This window comes from Ceratotherium simum, chromosome 35, assembly GCF_057802395.1.
Source record: "Ceratotherium simum simum isolate JZ-2026a chromosome 35, ASM5780239v1, whole genome shotgun sequence".
Classification (NCBI taxonomy): Eukaryota; Metazoa; Chordata; class Mammalia; order Perissodactyla; family Rhinocerotidae; genus Ceratotherium; species Ceratotherium simum.
In genome coordinates, this window is record NC_141934.1 from 32,358,320 (window position 1) to 32,378,041 (window position 19,722).

The following is a 19,722-nucleotide window of genomic DNA, read 5'->3' on the forward strand; positions in this document are numbered from 1 at the left end:
ACATTTAGGTCTTGGATCTATTTTGAGTTAATTTTTATATATGGTGTTTGATAAGGGTCCAACTTTATTCTTTTTCATGTGGATATTCAGTTTTCCCAGCAGCATTTGTTGAAAAGGCTTTTCTTTCTCCATTGAATGGTCTTGGCACCATTGTCAAAAATCATTTGACCACATCTATGAGGGTTTATTTCTGAACTCTCTATTCTATTCCATTGGTCTGTATGTTGGTCTTAATGCCAGTGCTACATTGTTTTGATTACTATAGCTTTGTAGTAAGTTTTGAAATCAGGAAGTGTGAGTCCTCCAGCTTCATTCTTTTTAAAGATTGTTTTGGCTATTTGGGGTCCCTTGAGATTCCATATGAACTTTAGGATGTTTTTTTCTATTTCTGCCAAAAATGTCATTGGGATTTTTATGAGGGTTGCATTGAATATGTAAATCACTTTGGTTAGTATTGACACTTTAATATTAAGTATTCCAGTCCATGAACATAGGGTGTGTTTCCATTGATTTATGTCTTTAATTTCTTTCAGGAAGCTTTTCTACAGCTACCTCATCCTACAAGTCATTTACCTCCTTGGTTAAGCTATTAAATCTTAAGCGTTTTATTATTTTTGATGCTATTATAAATGGAATTTTCATAATTTGCTTTCCAGATTGATCATTGTCAGTGTATACAAATACAACTTATTTTTGTGTGTGGACTTGTGTTTTGCTATTTTGCTGAATTTATTTGTTAGTTCTAACCAGCTTTTTGTGTGTGGAATCCTTAAGGTTTTCTGCATATAGAATCATATCATCTGTGAGCAGAGATAATTTTACTTCTTCCTTTCCCCTTTGTTTTTTTTTTTTTTTTTTTTTTTTTAAAGATTTTATTTTTTCCCCCCAAAGCCCCAGTGGATAGTTGTATGTCGTAGCTGCACATCCTTCTAGTTGCTGCATGTGGGACTCGGCCTCAGGATGAACGGAGAAGTGGTGCCTCGATGCGCACCCGGGATCTGAACCCGGGCCACCAGCATCGCAGCGCGCGCACTTAACCACCAAGCCACAGGGCCGGCCCATCTTCCTTTCCCCTTTGGATGCATTTTCTTTTCTTGCCTAATTGCTCTGGCTAGAACTTCCAGTACTATGTTGAATAAAAGTGGTGAAAGCAGGCATCCTTGCCTTGTTCCTGATCTTACAAGAAAAGCTTTCAGTCTTTCACCATGAGAATGATGTTCTCTGTGGCTTTTTAATATGTGGCTTTTATTATTTCGAGGTACTTTCCTTCTATTCCTAGTTTGTTGAGTGTTTTTATCATGAAAGAGTGTTGAATTTTGTCAAGTGCTTTTTCTGCGTCAGTTGAGAGAATCATTCTTTTTTACTTCATTTTATTAATGTGATGTACTACATTACATGATTTCTCAATGTTGAACCATCCTTGCATTCCAGGAATAAATCCCATTTGGTCATAGTATATAATCTTTTTAGTATAGTTTACTTTAGCTGAGTTTGATTTGCTAGTATTTTTTTGATGAATTTTGCTTCTATTCATAAGGGATATTAGTGTGTAGTCTTCCTTAGTGTCTTTATCTGTCTTGGTATCACGTTAATGCTGGCATCATAGAACGAGTTTGGAAGTATTCTCTCCTCTTCAATTTTTTGGAAAAGTTTGAGAATGATTAATGTTAGTACTTCTTTAAGTATTTGGTAAAATTCACCAGTGAAGCCATTAGGTCCTGGGCTTTTCCTTTTTGGGAGATGTTTTGATTACTGATTCAGTCTCCTTACTAGTTACAGGTCTACTCAGATTTTCTATTTCTTTGTGATTTAGTGTTGATAGGTTTTGTGTTTCTAGGAATTGATCCATTTCAACTAGGTTATCCAATTTGTTGGCGTACAATTGTTCATAGTACTCTCCAGTAATCCTTTTCATTTCTGTAGGATCAGTAGTACAATCGTCCCCCCTTCTCTGCAGTTTTGCTTTCCATGGTTTCAGTTACCCACAGTCAACTGAAGTCTGAAAATATTAAATGGAAAATTCCAGAAATAAACAATTCATAAGTTTTAAATTGCACGCCATTCTGAGTAGTGTCATGAAATCCTGCACCATCTTGCTTTGTGCCGTCTGGAACATGAATCATCCCTTTGTCCAGCATATCCATGCTGAATATGCTACCCACCCGTTAGTCACGTACTAGCCATCTCAGTTATCAGGTCAACTGTTGTGGTATCACAGTGCTTATGTTCAAATAACCCTTATTTTACTTATAATGGCCTCAAAGTACAAGAGTAGTGATGCTGGCAATTCAGATATGCCAAAGAGAAGCCATAAAGTGCTAATTGTTCTATTTTATTATTAGTTGTTGTTAATCTCTTACTGTGTCTAATTTGTAAATTAAGTTTTATCGTAGGTAGGTATGTATGTATAGGAAAAAAACATAGTATATATAGGGTTAAGTACTGTCCACAATTTCAGGCATCAATTGGGGGTCTTGGAATGTATCCCCCACAGATAAGGGAGGACTACTGTAATGTCTCCTCTTTCATTTCTTTTTTTTTAATTTTTTGTTTATTGCAGTAACAATGGTTTATAACATTGTATAAATTTCAGGTGTACATCATTATACTTCTATTTCTGCATAGATTACATCATGTTCACCACCCAAATACTAATTACAACCCATCACCACACACATGTGCCGAATTATCCCTTTCACCCTCCTCCCTCCCCCCTTCCCCTCTGGTAACCACCAATCCAATCTCTGTCTCTATGTGTTTGTTTGTTTTTGTTATTATCTACTACTTAATGAAGGAGATCATATGGTATTTGACCTTCTCCCTCTGACTTATTTCACTTTGCATAATACTCTCAATGTCCATCCATGTTGTCGCAAATGGCTGGATTTCATCGTTTCTTATGGCTGAGTAGTATTCCATTGTGTTATATACCACATTTTCTTTATCCATTCGTCCCTTGATGGGCACTTAGGTTGCTTCCAAGTCTTGGCTATTTTGAATAACGCTGCAATGAACACAGGGGTGGATGTATCTTTATACATTGGTGTTTTCAAGTTCTTTGGATAAATACCCAGCAGTGGAATAGCTGGATCATATGGTAGTTCTATCCTTGATTTTTTGAGGAATCTAAACTCTCTGTTGGGTAGGTTGCTCATTTCTGTTTCACTTAGTTCCTTTTCTGGAGTTTTGTCCTGTTCCCTTACTTGAAATGTATTCCTTTGCCTCCTCATTTTGCCTCTTTCCCTGTGCTTGTGTCTACGTATTAGGTAGGTCAGCTACGTCTCCTGCTCTTGGATAGGTGACCTTATACAAGTGATGCCTTAGGAGGCCTGCAGTGTGCTTCCCTCAGTTCTCAGTGTTCCAGGGGTGACCCCTATGTGGGCTACATGTGTCCTTCTGTTGTGGCCTGTTTGCTCTCCCTGTAGGTACCAGGGAGGCCAAGTTATGCTCCTGGTCAGCTGTTGTAATGCTCAGCTGTTTGTAGTTATTGTGGGCCCTTCAGTCTCTTTATCAGGTGTGGGGAGCCCTAGCACAGTTGGTTGCAAGTTCTAATACCACATTTGTTTTGCAGTATTTCTTTTAAGTGAGTAGGCCCTCAGCGTGGCAGGTTCTTAGGCTCAGGGCCTTACAATTGCTATAAGCCTCCAGCCTTTAGGTCTCTTGTCAGCTCTCTGAGGATTGCAGCTGGGTGGGGCTGGCCTCAGGCACAGGAGCACCCAATTGTTTCAGGCTTTGGAAGGTGGGGCAAACCCCCTATGTGGGTCTTTGAGAAGCACAAGTCTTCTGCAGCTGACAGGCCCCGCCGCCCACAGGTCCACACACACAGTCAACACAGTCCTGCCCCGAGTGCGTGCCCCGACCTCCTGAAGTGGAGCCAGTCTCTCCAGGGCTGGAGCCCCACACTCTCCACCACCGCCCCACACTTTCCACCCGCTCCTTGTGCATGCCCTGCCCCACTGAAGTTGGCTCAGTTGTCAGGCTGCAGAGAATCCAGTGACCAATCTATGCAGGCCCACAAGTTGTCTGAGGGCTTGTTGTTGGGTCGGGCCAGTCTCTAGGGTGGGCTGTCTGCCCTGGCTGAGCTGGATTAAATCGGTTCTCTAGCGGGTGGGGCAGACCCTGGGCTACAGGCCCCAGGGAGAACTCCAATGGCATCTGTGTCAGCACACCCACACCAGGCCACAACAATGGCCGCCGCTAATGTCCCAGTCCCTGGAGAGGTCTCACCTCTCACCGAGATGCACTCAGGGCCTATCAGGTGAGTCTCTTTTCACCAAGGCACTATGCATCTTTCTTTCTGGTGATTTTACGATGCTTTCTGAAACGGGTGAGTTTGTGTATGGGCCCTTTAAGAGCCAGTTTTAATTTCTTTGTGAACCAGGTTTTCTGGGGGCACTCTGCAATGCTTTAGTAGCAGGCAAAGTCAGATATTATGCCACTGGTCTCGATTGTGCTGGGTCCACAAAATGCCCACAGCGGGGGCGCTCCCTGGCTCAGGGCCCCGCGCCTCCAGGGAGGGCTGCGTACCTTTGGGCTGCTCCCGGTGACTGTGAAGCTGGCGGCTTGTGAAGGCAGCGTTTTTCGTCTCCAGAAGGGAGTTTCTGCCTCTTCCACCTCAATTAGGATTGCCCTTTGTTGCAGGAGTTCCTCTTATCCAGTTTTCAGCTCTGTCTCAGGAGTAATTTTTCCACGAGTAGTTGTAAATTGGCTGTGTCTGTGGGAGGAGGTGAGTTCAGAGTCTGCCTACGCCGCCATCTTGACTTCTCGCTCCTCTTTCGTTTCTGATTTTAGTAATTTGAGTCTTCTCTCTTTTTTTCTTAGGCCATCCTTGAAAGTTTGTCGATTTTGTTGATATTTTCAAAGAACCAACCTTTGGTTTTACTGATTTTTCTCTGTTGTTTTTCTAGTTTATATTTTGTTTATCTCTATTTTAATCTTTATTATTTCCTTCTTTCTGCTAGCTATGAGTGTATTTTGTTCTGTTCTTAATTTCTTAAGTTGTAAATTTAGATTGTTAATTTGAGATGTTTCTTGTTTTGTTTTCTTTTTTTTTGTGAGGAAGATCAGCCCTGAGCTAACATCCATACCAGTCCTCCTCTTTTTGCTGAGAAAGACTGTCCCTGGGCTAACATCTGTACCCATCTTACTCCACTTTATATGGGATGCCTCCACAGCACGGCCTGACAAGCGGTGTGTCGGTACACGCCCAGGATCCGAACCCGGATCTCCAGCAGTGGAGCACGTGCACTTAACCGCTACACCACAGGGCCGGCCCCTGTTTCTTGTTTTTTAATGTAGGTGTTTATAGCTATAAAATTTTCCCTGAATACTGCTTTTGCTGCCTCCCATAAATTTTGGTATATTGTGTTTTTTTCCATTCATGTCTAAATATTACTAATTTCCCTTTAGATTTCTTCTTTGATCCATTGTTTGTTTAAGAGAATGTTGTTTAGTTTTCACAAATTTGTGAATTTTCCATTTTTTTTCCTTCTGTCATTGATTTCCAAAATTCATCCTGTGTGGTTGGAGAAGATATTTTGTATGATATTTCTCTTTTGAAATCTCTTGAGACTTAATTTGTGGCCTAACATATGGTCTATCCTGGAAAATGTCCAGTGTGCACTTGAGAAGAATGTGTACGCTGTTGTCATTGGGTAGAATGTTCTGTATATGTCTTTTAGATCTAATTGGTTTGTTTAAGTCCTCTGTTTCCTTAGTTATCTTCTGTTTGGTTGTTTGTCTATTATGGTGGGTGGGATATTGAAGTTTCCAACTGATATTTTAAAACTGTCTATTTCTCCCTTTAATTTTGTCAGTTTTTGCTTCATATATTTTGATGATCTGTTATTAGGTATATAACTTATAATTGTTACATCTTTTTGCTGTATTAAATCTTTAATAATATATAGTGTCCTTCTTGGTCTCTTATAACCTTTTTTTATTTGAAGTCTATTGTGTCTGATATTAGTATAGCCACCCCTGCTCTCTTTTGGTTACTATTTGCCTGAAATATCTTTATCCGTCTTTTCTCTTTCAGTCTGTTTGTGTCACTGGGTCTTGTAAGCAGCGTATAGTTAGGTCATGTTTTTTAATCCATTCTGCCAATCTCTGTCTTTTGATTGGCCAGTTAAATCCATTTATGCTTAAAGTAATTATTGATAAGGAGGGACTTAGTTCTCTCATTTTGCTATTTGTTTTCTATATACCTTACAGCTTTTTTTGTCTGTCATTTCCTGCATTAAGTCTTCTTTTGTGTTGATTTTTTGTAATGAAATATCTAAATTCTTTTCTCATTTTCTTTTGTGTAGATTTGTTAGCTATTTTCTTTGTGGTTACCATGGGGATTACATTTAACTTTTTAAAATTGTAGGATTCTAATTTGAATTTATATCAGCTTAACTTCAATCACATACAAAGACTCTACTCCTTTACAGCTCTCTCCCCACCGCTTTTGGTTGTTGATGTCACAAAATTACATCTTTATACATTTTGTGCCCAAAAACATAAACTAATAATTTCTTTTTTTTTGATGAGGAAGATTAGCCGTGAGCTAACAGCTGTGCCAATCTTCCTCTCTTTTGTATGTGGGATGCTGCCTCAGCATGGCTGACAAGTGATGTAGGTCTGCGCCTGGGATGTGAACCCGCAAACCCGGGCCACTGAAGCAGGCTTGCTGAACTTAACTACTGCGCCACAAGGCCAGCCCTACTAATAATTATTTTAAATGCATTAGTCTCTTATAATTATGTAGAAAACACAATGTAGAGTTACAAGCCAAAGTTAAAATTATACTATCTTTTATAATTGCCCATGTATTTACCTTTCTTGAGATCTTTATTTCTTCATTTGGCTTTGAGTTATTGTCTAGTGTTTTTTGTTTTACATGCAGAATTCCCTTGTGCATTTCTTGCAAGGCAGGTCTAGTGGTAACAAACTCCTTGTTGTTTCTGTGGGAATGTCTTAATTTCTCCCTCACTTTTGAAGGAAAATTTTGCCAGATATAGGATTCTTGGTTGACAATTTTTTTCTTTTAGTTATTTGAATAGATGGGTCCCTTGCCTTCTGGCCTCCAAAGCTTCTGATTACAAATCTGCTTATGATCTTATTGAGGATCACTTATATGTGATACATCGTTTCTGTCTTGATGCTTTCAAGATTCTCTTTGTCTTTAGAAAATTTGATTATATCTTGGTATGGGTCTTGCTGAGTTCATCTTGTTTGGAGTTCGTTGAGCTTGGATGTTTAGATTCATGTCTTTTGTCAAATTTGGTGTGGTCAGTTTTTTTATTATTTTAGCTATTCCAATAGGTATGTAATAGTCTCTCATTGTTTTAATTTGCAATTCCCTAATGATATATGATGTTGAGAATCTTTGCACAGGCTTATTGCCATCTGTATATCTTCATGTTCAGATCTTTTGACCCATTAAATGGCCATGACTTACAGCTATTGCCTTTTTTATTCCACCAAGTTTGTTTTTTTGTGTGTGTGTGCATGAGGAAGACTGGCCATGAGCTAACATCCATGCCCATCTTCCTCTATTTTCTATATGGGACGCCTGCCACAGCATGGCTTGATAAGCAGTGTGTAGGTCTGCACCCAGCATCCAAAACTGCGAACCCCAGGGTGCCGAAGCAGAGCATGCGAACTTAACCACTACACCACCAGGCTGGCCCCTCCACCAAGTTTTAACGTGTCTTCTGTTGCAGTGGTCACTTCTGTGGTCTCCTTTCCTGGACTCAGCCTGAAACTTTCAAGCAGCATTGCTCACTTTCTCCTCCGTGCCCATGTTGTGCTCTCTGTGTTCTTTCATCTTAGCCTCTTTGGCTCCCTATTGCTTTTGCATGTATTTAACTTTGTTTTCCTCTGCAATGCTGAACGCTTCTTGCAGGCAGGAGAGTATTTCATCCATTTTTGTATCACCTGCACCTAGCTGAATACCTGGTACCTGGTATTTTCATGTGTTGAGTGAAAGACTGATTGATTTAATACACATTGATGGGATATTTTCAGTAAATTTTTGCTTTTCTCACAAAGTCGAATGTGAATAATGGACAGCCTAGGCAGCCTGTTGTTTCCCACAAACTTAGTAAAATAATTTGAGATTGAATGGGAATATGCTATTTCAGGGACCATTGTCATTCACGGATGTGTTTGTGGACTTTACCTGGGAAGAGTGGCAGCTGCTGGACTCAGCTCAGAAGCACCTGTACAGGAGTGTGATGTTGGAGAACTATAGCAACCTGGTGTCCCTGGGTAAGTGCTGCCTTCCTGAAAGGAGTGTGCTTAATCTCCAGGCTTCCTCTTCTTGGTTGCTGAAATCTGGGGGGGCTTTTGTAAAATACTTAGTGATTTTTGACTTATATTTAGAGGTCAAGGTTTCTTAGTCTCCCTTTGGTATCAGAAAATGCTAGTTGAACGGTCTTTACTTTGCCAAAGTGTGAAAGGGCAGCTTTGTCGTGCCACCTCTAAACTGAATCTTTCCCATTCTTTAGAATCCCTGAATCCAGGCAGTTTTGGTCCAGGTTGTCTGTGATTTCCATTCACAGGGTATCAGCACACCAAACCTGCTGTCGTCCTCAGGTTGGAACAAGGTGAAGAGCTGTGGATGATGCAGGCCCAAATCCCAGGTCAGGGCCACCCAGGTGAGGGGCAGGACATTGAGATCTTGTCCTCCTTATGCAGAATTGGTGTGCGTTCTGATGTCATATGCACCTCATATTTGTACTTTTTGTCTCGTCGTAACCATTCTCTCTCAGTTAATCTTCTTCTCTCTGGCATTCTCAGTTCCCTCCTTACTTTCCCATGGTAATAGACTCGTCTCATTATGCGTTTCAGCACACATTTCCTCTTTACCTCACATGGTGTAACTTTCACACCCCTTCTACTTCGTATTTTTAAAAATATTTTTAAGTTCCTTACACTTATATTCAACAACCACGGTCCCAGCTTCCTTCCTTCTCCTTGAAACCCATTAGTAGCTTCTACCCTTCCGTGTTTCTCCATGCTAAGCACTTTAATGTCATCACTGTCCTTTCTAGGTGCATTCCTGCATCACCTGATAATACCAGTTGTCCTGCCCGAAGCCTTCCCCTTGCCCTTACTCAAGTGACACCCCATTGACCCCACTCACTCTGCGTGACAAAGTGATTATTCTCCTCATGCTTTATCGGCGTCTCTGTCTCTTCTCTCTGAGTCCAAAGGGGTCTTTTTTTATATTCTCCATTTTCCTTGTATATTATAACTTTTAAAAGACTTCCATTCTGAAGATTTGAGCTCATTTTTTCTCTATTGGTAATTGACAGCCTCATCCCTCTTTTGTTTGCCCTTTGGGTACTGAGTTTAATTGGTCCACACGGCATCTTCACTGCATGTGCCACTCCCTTGTCTCGTTTTCAGAATTGGAATTGTCTCTCCCACTGCTCCATGGCCACATCACACCTTCTTCTCACCCTTCTGATTGTTCGTTCTGCTGTGTTTCTAGTTCTTTTTCCTGGCACTGGGGAGTCAGCCTAAGTCTCCTTTATATGCAGTTCTCTTCACTAATGTTGCTATAGTCTGTTAGTATTTTGGTCCTTTAAAAAGAAGTCTTTTAAGGCCCCCATCTTCTCAGTTCCCACCCAAAACAAAGCCAATATTATCTCATGTCTCGATTGTTCTACTTGTCAGCCAAATTTATTCATTTTATTCTTTTTGTATTAGTTCATCTTGATATTACTGTCAGATATGTTTCCCTAAGCACCTTTTATTTTGGCACGAGCATGGCAGGATAAATCAACAGTTAGTCTTTGTATCATTAAGATTCTTTCATCTGTAATTTTTGATTAGTCCTAAATCTACCTATTTAAGCAGGAGTGATTTATTACACACATCAGAAAAAGTCCTGAAGTAGGGCAGCTGTAGGGTTCACTAAGTGATTGACTTAGTACATCACCAAAGGCCCATCTCTATCTACCCTACCCTTCTAAGTGTGTCAGCATTTTCCTCAGGTTGCCTTCCCTCATGGTCATCAGATGGCGATACAGTTCCAGCCCACACCTGCAGATATATCATTGGCTGGTGGAATAAGAAAGACTTTCTTCCCACATGACTCTTTTTATCAGGCAGTAAAACCTATTTCAGGAAGCCCCAGCAGACTTGCGGTGTTCAGCCGGCTAGATTTTATCACATACCCGTATCTGAAGAACATTATGGCAAGGGAAATGAGACCATAACTGTTGGCTCAAATAACTCGTGCTTCATCTTCTGGGGGTTGGGGTTGGGGCAGGGGTGAAGATGGGTCTCCATTTCCCTGTCTGAAGCTCATGGCCTTAAGGATGGGAGTGGGAAAAAAATCAGGATTTTTCCAGCTGGGAAAAGGGCAGAAGAACTGTTGGGTAGGTAGCACTATCCACCTTCACCTGCCTCTTTGGCTAGGCAGCATCCAGTCACAGCCTTCTTCAAAAAGATCCCACCACTCTGTTTTCATTCTTGTACTGCATTAATGCCAGTCTAAGATCTTTGTTCCCACTCAGACCTGGTGGTAGTTCTTTATGGCCTGGTAACCTATAATTAAAGGTAAGTTATCCACTTACAACCAACCAGACAAATACAGAGTAGTAGAGGGAAGTGCAGGGTAGGTACAACAGGAATCCCCATTTGGGGAAAGCACCACGTAGAAGTCACTGGTTTGCAGCACCCTGAGACCCTGGTTGGGCAGGCTGTACCAGGACCTCCTGCTGTGGCAGTGGCCTAGTGAGCCCTTGTTCTGCTCTCAGTATAATTTCATTTTCCATTGTCTTCTGTGGCTAAACCCTAGATAGTCATTGGGGAGAATGCTTTTCTGTAGCTTCAGAATCTCAATTCTGTTGGTGCAAATTGAGTTCCCAGGGATTGCCTTCAGACCATAGCCAGTAATCATGTTTCATGTAGTCTTTAATCATCTTTAAGTAAGTTTTAAACTTTAACAGTTTCTGTCTTCTACTCACTGGCTTTGGTATTTTTTACTGATTGCTTGAATTCTTTGAACTTTCCTTTGAGATAACAACTATGATCTTATTTCCTGCCGTTATTGTTGCAAAAAGAATACTCAACAGAAAATGCACTAGATTTCCTGGGAAATCAAATGAAGGAAGTCTGAGAGGTAGGAACCAACTGAAAATGAGGATGGTATGGTAGCAGCAACAGAAGGATTGGAAGGGTGAAGTACAGGAATTTATGGTTAGGACAGATTCAGTGTCCACGAACTCTGAAAGTCTACTGGGACAATACTGACAGCCAAACACATGAGCAAATCTGATTCTAGGGCAAAGATTAATTACTCACTGGCCTGTTTTCTTCTTGATGAACACATTTCTGATTTTAGGACTATGTAATAGCCAGTAACACTCCCTCCCATGCCATTGTGATAGTCAGAAGTGCCCATATCCATTTCTCAGTGCATCCAGGGGGAGGTACTGCCCCAGTTGGGAATTGACATTTGCGAAAATAAAATTTGGAAATTGTGTACAAAATGAATAAGAGGGATCAGATTTAAATGAAGTAGGGAAACCTGGAATGAGGTATTAAGATCCTCTGATCTGCTGTCTCCAAACTTGACTTGCTGCTGTGTTCTCTTAGTACCCGTTTCTGTTCACTGCCTTGGTCAGCATATTACTTTGGGACATCCACATCAGCTCTACACATTCCCTCTTGAATTCAACCTCTAGATATTTGTCATTGTGCCTGAGGACTTAGTCCTGGGTCTTGTTCTCTTTCTACTTCATATCTTTGGCTTTAGGGGTTTTATTATGTTTAAACAGTATTCTGTCCACCCTGCCCCCTCTTTGTTTTCCATTCCCCTCAGAGAAAACCACTTTCATCTCTTTTAGCTCTTTGTTATGGCATTTACCTCCCTGTTTCTAAATAAGCAGCTTCTTCTACTGCACCTTGATTCCCCACCCCCCAATGATAATTACCCAGTATAGAAGGGTGAGAATTTAGTTCTCTTTTACCCTCCTCCCCCCATACTCCCCAAGATATACATACTGTCTCTTCCCATACGCCCATCATCTTAATAAATTTCTTTCATACTTTTGGTTAGATCAGTCTTCAGTGTTTACATCTTTATGACTGTAATTTCCATTCCCAGGTAAATTATGCAAGTATACAATGGTTAATTTTTGTTCATAAATCATTTTTTTCTCTTGTTATTTGCCCTCCCAGTTTTCTCTGTTCATGTCATTAATATATTTATCGTTAATTTAACCCCAGACTCTTCTTCACATGTCTAAATATTCTTTTGGTACATTCAGCCAAATGAGTAATTTTTTCAATTTCATCTTCCTTGCCTTTGACTTGCTCCAGTGTAACCTAGTTTTTCTCAAGACCTGGCTATACAATTTTTATCCTGGAATCTCCTTTCAGATTTTATTTATTTTATTTTTGAAAATTAAGAGAATTTTTTCACTTCTTTTCTTTTCTTTTCTTTCTTTTTTTTTTTTTTGAGGAAGATTGGCCCTAAGCTAACATCTGTTACCAATCTTCCTCTTTTTTTCCTTTTTTCTCCCCAAAGCCCCAGTACATAGCTGTATATCCTAGTTGTAGGTCCTTCTAGTTCTTCTATGTGGGATTTCTAGCATGGCTTGGTGAGTGGTGAGTAGGTCCGTGCCTACGATCCGAACTGGTGAACCCTGGGCTGCCGAAGTGGAACGTGTGAACTTAGCTGCTATGCCACCGGGCCAGCCCCCAGATTTTATTTTTTATACTTATTCTGTGTCATCTTTTTCCTTTGTTCTTTTGGAGCACCTCTTCCATTAGCTTCCTGTGAAAGGGTGCATGTGATACACATTTTGAAACCTTGCCTCTGTTTATACTTTACTGTTTATACTTTACTCCTGAATGCTGTTTTCTGTGCCATTCTAAATTTTGATCCATTATATGAAACTTTGTTTTTTTCATGTCTCTGGAAGCTTTTACTAGGTGCTTCTTGTCCTTAGTGTTCTAAAGCATCATGATGATGTTTCTTGTAAGTTTATTTTTATCTGTTTGTCTGGGTATTCAGTGGAATTTTATCCCCAAGAGGACTGTAAACTAATTTGCAACGTTTTCTGCTGTTTCTCCTGAGCTTGGCACAGTGTTTGGCACATAGTAGGTATTCAACAATTATTTGTTGAATGAGTTCAATGCTGAGATCCCTTCCAACCTCTTTATATGTTGCTCATTTTTCCTTGTACCTATTTTGCTTTCTTTACCCATTAAACAAAAATTCTAAACTCAAAACCATCTATATTCATTTTCAGTGTCCTATGCCTATCTTCATTTTTTTAGTTTTGCTTTGTTTTCCCTAGTGCCCAGGAGTGTGGGTACATTTACTCTTGAGATTTATTTTATTTAGATCTTATATCTAAAAATAAACAGCCTCATAACATGGCATTTTTAAGGCAATTTTATGCCATACCAGGATCATTTTATTATTTATAACATACGATTATTTTCATTTCTAGACAAAGTCTGGGAAATTGATCATCATATGGAAGGGCATCAAGAAAATGAAGGCAAGCTGGGAAGGATGTCAGAAGGCTATGAATGTACTGCATTTGGAAAACTATGTCTTGTTAGTTCAAATTATGTTTCTTCAAGACAAAAGCTTCTTAAGTGTGGTACACGTGGAAAGAGTGTGAAATATAATATAGATTTCGATACTAATTATGCTGAAAAGAATCCTAATGAGTTCCATCCACATAGGGAATCATTCCTTCATGCTAAACATGAGCAAACTATTATTGGAATAAAATACTGTGCAAGTAATGAATCTGGGAAAATTGTCAATAAGAAGTCACAACTCATATGCCAACAAATGTATATGGCAGGAAAACCCTTTGAATGCAGTTACTGTGGGAAGGCCTTCAGCAGCAAGTCATACCTTGTGATGCATCTGCGAACTCATGCAGAAGAGAAACCCTACAAATGTCATGGATGTGGGAAAGATTTCAGCAGCAAATCCTACCTCATTGTACATCAGAGAATTCATACAGGAGAGAAACTACATGAATGCAGTGAATGTGGGAAAACTTTCAGTTTCAAGTCACAACTTGTTATACATCAGAGAATTCACACAGGGGAGAATCCCTATGAATGTTCTGAATGTGGAAAAGTCTTCAGTAGGAAAGACCAGCTTGTTTCACACCAGAGAACTCATTCAGGACAGAAACCGTATGGGTGTAATGAATGTGGGAAAGCTTTTGGTTTGAAATCACAGCTCATTATACATCAAAGAATTCATACAGGAGAGAAACCCTATGAATGCAGTGAATGTCAGAAAGCCTTTAATACAAAGTCAAATCTTATGGTACATCAGAGAACCCATACAGGGGAGAAACCTTATGGCTGTAGTGAATGTGGTAAATCCTTTACTTTCAAGTCACAGCTCATTGTACATCAGGGGCTTCACACAGGAATAAAGCCTTATGGGTGCATTCAATGTGGGAAAGCCTTCAGTCTGAAGTCACAGCTTATTGTACATCAGAGAAGTCACACAGGAATGAAACCTTATGTATGCAATGAATGTGGCAAAGCCTTCAGGAGCAAGTCATACCTCATGATCCATATGAGGACTCATACAGGAGAGAAACTCCATGAATGCAACGAATGTGGGAAAGCCTTCAGTTTTAATTCACAACTCATTATACATCAGAGGATTCACACAGGAGAGAGCCCATATGAATGCCATGAATGTGGGAAAGCCTTCAGTCGGAAATATCAGCTCATTTCACACCAGAGAACTCATGCAGGGGAGAAACCCTATGGATGCCTTGACTGTGGAAAAACTTTTGGTTTGAAGTCACAGCTTATTATACATCATAGAACTCATACAGGAGAGAAACCCTTTGAATGCAGTGAATGTAGCAAAGCTTTCAATACAAAGTCAAACCTTATGGTACATCAGAGAACTCATACAGGGGAGAAACCTTATGGGTGTAGTGAATGTGGGAAAGCCTTTACCTTCAAGTCACAGCTCATTGTACATCAAGGAGCACACACTGGTGTAAAACCCTATGGATGTAATCAGTGTGGAAAAGCTTTTAGTTTGAAGTCACAGCTCATTGTACATCAGAGAAGCCACACAGGGGTGAAACCCTATGCATGCAGTGAATGTGAGAAAGCTTTCAGGAGTAAGTCGTACCTCATTATACATATGAGAACTCATACAGGAGAGAAGCCACATGAATGCAATGAATGTGGGAAATCCTTCAGTTTCAATTCACAACTCATTGTACATCAGAGAATTCACACAGGAGAAAATCCCTATGACTGCAGTGAATGTGGGAAAGCCTTTAATAGGAAAGATCAGCTCATTTCACATGAGAGAACTCATGCAGGGGAAAAACCTTATGGCTGCAGTGAATGTGGGAAAGCCTTTAGTAGCAAGTCATACCTCATTATACACATGAGAACTCATTCAGGAGAGAAACCATATGAATGCAACAAATGTGGGAAAACCTTCATTTGGAAGTCACTACTCATTGTACATGAGCGAACTCATGCAGGGGAAAACCCTTATAAATGTAGTCAATGTGAGAAGTCCTTCAGTGGAAAATTAAGGCTCATTGTACATCAGAGAATGCACACAAGAGAGAAACCCTATGAATGCAGTGAATGTGAAAAAGCCTTCATTAGGAAATCTCAGCTCATTGTACATCAGAGAACTCATTCAGGGGAGAAACCCTATGGGTGTAATGAATGTGGAAAAAGCTTCTCTCAGAAATCAATTCTCAGTGCACATCAGAGGACTCACACAGGAGAGAAACCCTGTAAATGCACTGAATGTGGGAAAGCCTTTTGTTGGAAGTCTCAGCTCATTATGCACCAGAGAACTCATGCAGATGAGAGACATATTGATGAATTAAATGTAAGAAACTTTCTCTCCAAAGTCCATTCACAGGAAATACCAGCTAATTCACATAGAAGAGAAGCTCTATAAACGCAATCATCTCTTACGCCAGAAACCTCATACTTAAAGGAGCCAGCCTTGCGTGTGTGCAGCGTGTGGAAGAGCACCTACAGGAAGCCGTGCTTTACATGTTGAAATAGTGTTAGCGCACACAGGAGCCCTGTGAATTCATGAGCCCTATGGGAGTTGTCAGCAGCATGTCATACCTTTACTAAGTCTACACAGGTGAGGAACCATACGAATGAAGTGAATGTTAGAGAGTCATCTTCTTAAATATGATAAAAGTCACAAAGGAAATTGCATAAAGCTGATGAATATAGAACATGTTCCTTTGAATTTCATAGTTGATTAAACAGGATTCTAATGACAGAAAATATAAAACCAGTGAACGGCAGAATCACCAGAATTACAAACACTTGACGTATCAGAAGCTCATACCTTGGAGAAAGTATGCTATAAGGGAAATTCTTCATCTAGAAGTGACAAAGTTCGAGAAAAAAAATTAATATATGAATGAAGATCTTCAAATGTGTCAAATGGGGTAAAGCCTCAGTAGGAAGGTTCCCTTTGTTATAATTTTGATCAGTTTGGAAAAATAATGTCCTTTACAAATTGTTTTAAGGGAAATTATGTTCCAGATTTCCCAAACGTTTAGGAAAAGATTGGAGAAAATATTCAACTATAAATGATAGGTGTGTTCCTAATAGAATATAAAGGGTTTTTTAGTGTGTAAGTGTAATAGTCACGCGTCGCTTAATGACAGGGATATGTTCTGAGAAATGCGTTAGGCGACGACGTCGTGTGAACATGAGACAGAGTAATCACACACACCTAGGTGGTACAGCCTACTGTACACCTAGGCTTTATGGTACTAATCTTCTGGGCCCACTGTCATATGTGGTTTATCATTGACCGAAACATTATGTGGTGCATGATGGTAATCAGGATAACAATAAATACATCATGAGACCTTCAGGGATGTTTAGATGACACCTTCCTCTCTGTACTGATGAGTTTTGTATAGTTTGGCATTTTACTTGTGAATGCCACACGTGATAGATAAATTAGATAGATACAATACCATTTCCCAGGGATTTCTACTCTGCATAGCAACATTCCTCTTAACAAATACAACTTATTACTAGAATAATATGACGTTAAAAATAAATTTCACTACTACAAACCTTTTCTATTATTTTGTACCCTTTGTAAGTAGGCCTGGCAGGTACATCTTTAGTTATATACATCAATACAGTGCACATTTCATCTGACCTCACTGGTAAGAACATCCTGAGTTCCTTTAAGAGAAATAATCTTTCACCATGTATGCAGTCAAGTAGACTGAGATACTACAGACTTTAATTTCTTTTTTTTTTTGTGAGGAAGATTAGCTCTGAGCTAACATCTGTTGCCAATCCTCCCCTTTTTGCTGAGGAAGACTGGCCCTAGCCTAACATCCGTTCCCATCTTCCTCCCCTTTTTTCATGATACGGGATGCTGCCACAGCATGGCTTGACAAGCGGTGCATCAGTCCATGCCTGGGATCTGAACCAGCGAACCCTGGACTGCTGAAGCAGAGTGCAAACTTAACTGCTATGCCACCAGACTGGCCTCCAGACTTTAAGTTTTCAGTGGACTCTTTAAGTACTGAAAAGCAAAGTGAGCCTTTGTTCTCTGGTAGCATCTTGCTGCAATTATTAATTAGTTCCTTCTATTTCGATTATCCAGAATAGCCTTAGTTATTGTCATTTTTCAATTCTAGTTCACCTGTCTTTTAATTTGAGTTGTATGTTATCCATTTAATACATTTAGGTGACACTGCTGAACTGTGTATGTGCAGCTGTAGTCAGGGTGGTGAAAAATTATTCTGCCAATTGCTTACTTACAATGTCAATTTTCTTCACAACCTCACCAATTTCCTTGCCTGAATGAGCATTAATCTGGAAGGACTTGAGACTCTGGCAATTAGATTGGGCTATCTTGGAGGTATATGAGGATTTGAAACTGCAAATATTTCTGAAACACCCTCCACTTTGTACTCTTTACTTCAGGAGGGAATCCCGTTTCTTACCCAAAGAAACTTTTTTCCTTGAAGGAGATATTTAATGATTTCTGAATGCCTAATGCTTATTATGTTCAGCTCATTATACATGATCCACTCTCAAGATATCTGGGGTGAAGAATGATGATTCACAGAAGGGAAGAGAAGGCTTGCATAAAGAAAGAATTTCAGATATTTGCTAAAATGTATCCCTTAAATCTGGAAAATATGAATATTTCGCTATTGATGTTCCAAGGAAGATACACACGTAATAAAGAATAAACACATGAGAGAAAGTCTATATTCAGTTTACTACTGCCCAGGGTCAATTAGGTTTTAAAGGTTGCTGTACTGTGTGATGCAAATCCACATGCAGCCTTGCCCAGTAGAAATGCTGACGTCATGTTGATGTAATGTTGAGGATAGAAATCAAATACTGTGGGAAAGGACAATGGTGGGTTAGGTCTTAATCTTAAATGAAATGGAAAATTTATCTGATAAATGAAACTTAACAAATGAATAGATCTACAGTCAGTAAACTAAATAGAAAATTTAAAAACAATCTCTGGGTTGAACATCTACCTAGTCCCTCTAGCCCTGCCCCAGCCCTCTAAAAGAAAGAGGTCCAGAGACTTTTCAGTAATAGTTGATAATTTTCAGGAACGTTCAAGAAAAGATAATTCCTACATTTTACAAGACTTCCCAGAAAATGTACATTTTGGGGGGAAATGACTTGCAAATCATATTTAGGAACATAGATTAAAAAGTCCTAAGTGGAATTACAGCAAAAGTAGAGTCCTTTTTTTAAAGTCATGACATTATTAAGTGTAGTAGTGGTGAACCCAGTATCCCTTCATTACCAACAGAATCACTGTATTTTAATGGCTATGTGCCCAGCTAAAAAGCTACATTTCTCCATTTTCTTTGTAGCTAAGTGTGATCATGCTACTAAGTTCTGAGTAATGAAATGGAAATAGAAGTTGCTGAGACAGTCTAATGGGAAGGTTCTTCGAAAAGAAAACAAAGAACTAGGAAAGCCCCCTCGTGTCCTTTAATCTTACCTCTTTTTAATATGCAGCACATGTGATGGTTGGAGATTCAGCAGCCATCTTAGAACTTGAGTTCATCCTGAGAGGAAGCCATCTGCTGGGGTGCAGTGGAGACATAAGAGTGACTCGATGGAGCTACTGTATCAGCCATGGACCACCGGCACCTGGGTGTCTTTACATAAGAGAAGTGAACTGTCTTGTTAAAGACACCGTTTCTTTTTTGGGTGGAAGGAGAGTTGGTTCTGTAATATGCAGCTGAATCTGATCCTAATTGAAACACATTAGGATGTTTGGAAGATTTAATATTAGAAAATCTTCTAAAGAAATTAATCAGACTACTAGAGAAAAGAAAAACCATGTGATTATATCAATATATGTAGATAAGTCATTTGATGGAATTTAATACCATAGATGAATTAAAAATATTAAATCAAGAATAGAAATTAACTCCTTTACGTTTGCAAGAAGTATGTTTCAGAAACTGACGTGTCATACTTAATGGTACAACAGTAGATATATATATGTTTAAATTGAGAAAACTACAAGAATGCTCATTACTTTTATTGAACAACGTAATGGCAGTTCTAGCCAGTGTATGAAAAAAAATTTTTAAGGAATTGAGGGTGAGTGCAGAAAAAAAAATTCCATTGTATGGAGATGTGATTGTCTATTTAGGAAAATCTAAATAAACTACAGGCAAATATTTAGAATTATGAATAGAG

General features: G+C 39.5%; 1 protein-coding gene across 4 annotated transcripts in view; it reads left to right on the forward strand.

Moving 5' to 3' along the window:
* Nucleotides 1-19,455, forward strand: part of ZNF268 (zinc finger protein 268) — a 40,159-nt gene extending 20,704 nt beyond the window's left edge. For 2 of the 4 annotated variants that reach the window (XM_087423536.1, XM_087423538.1), the window contains 3 exons: nt 8,130-8,256; nt 8,550-8,645; nt 13,464-19,455. In XM_087423536.1, coding sequence (XP_087279662.1) covers nt 8,130-8,256; nt 8,550-8,645; nt 13,464-15,940 — 2,700 coding nt within the window. In that variant the 3' untranslated portion in view covers nt 15,941-19,455. Of the gene's footprint in view, nt 1-8,129; nt 8,257-8,549; nt 8,646-13,463 lie in introns of those variants that run through there. The other 2 variants (XR_015549840.1, XM_087423537.1) reach the window with 2 other exon arrangements.
* The last annotated feature ends 267 nt before the right edge of the window (nt 19,456-19,722 follow it).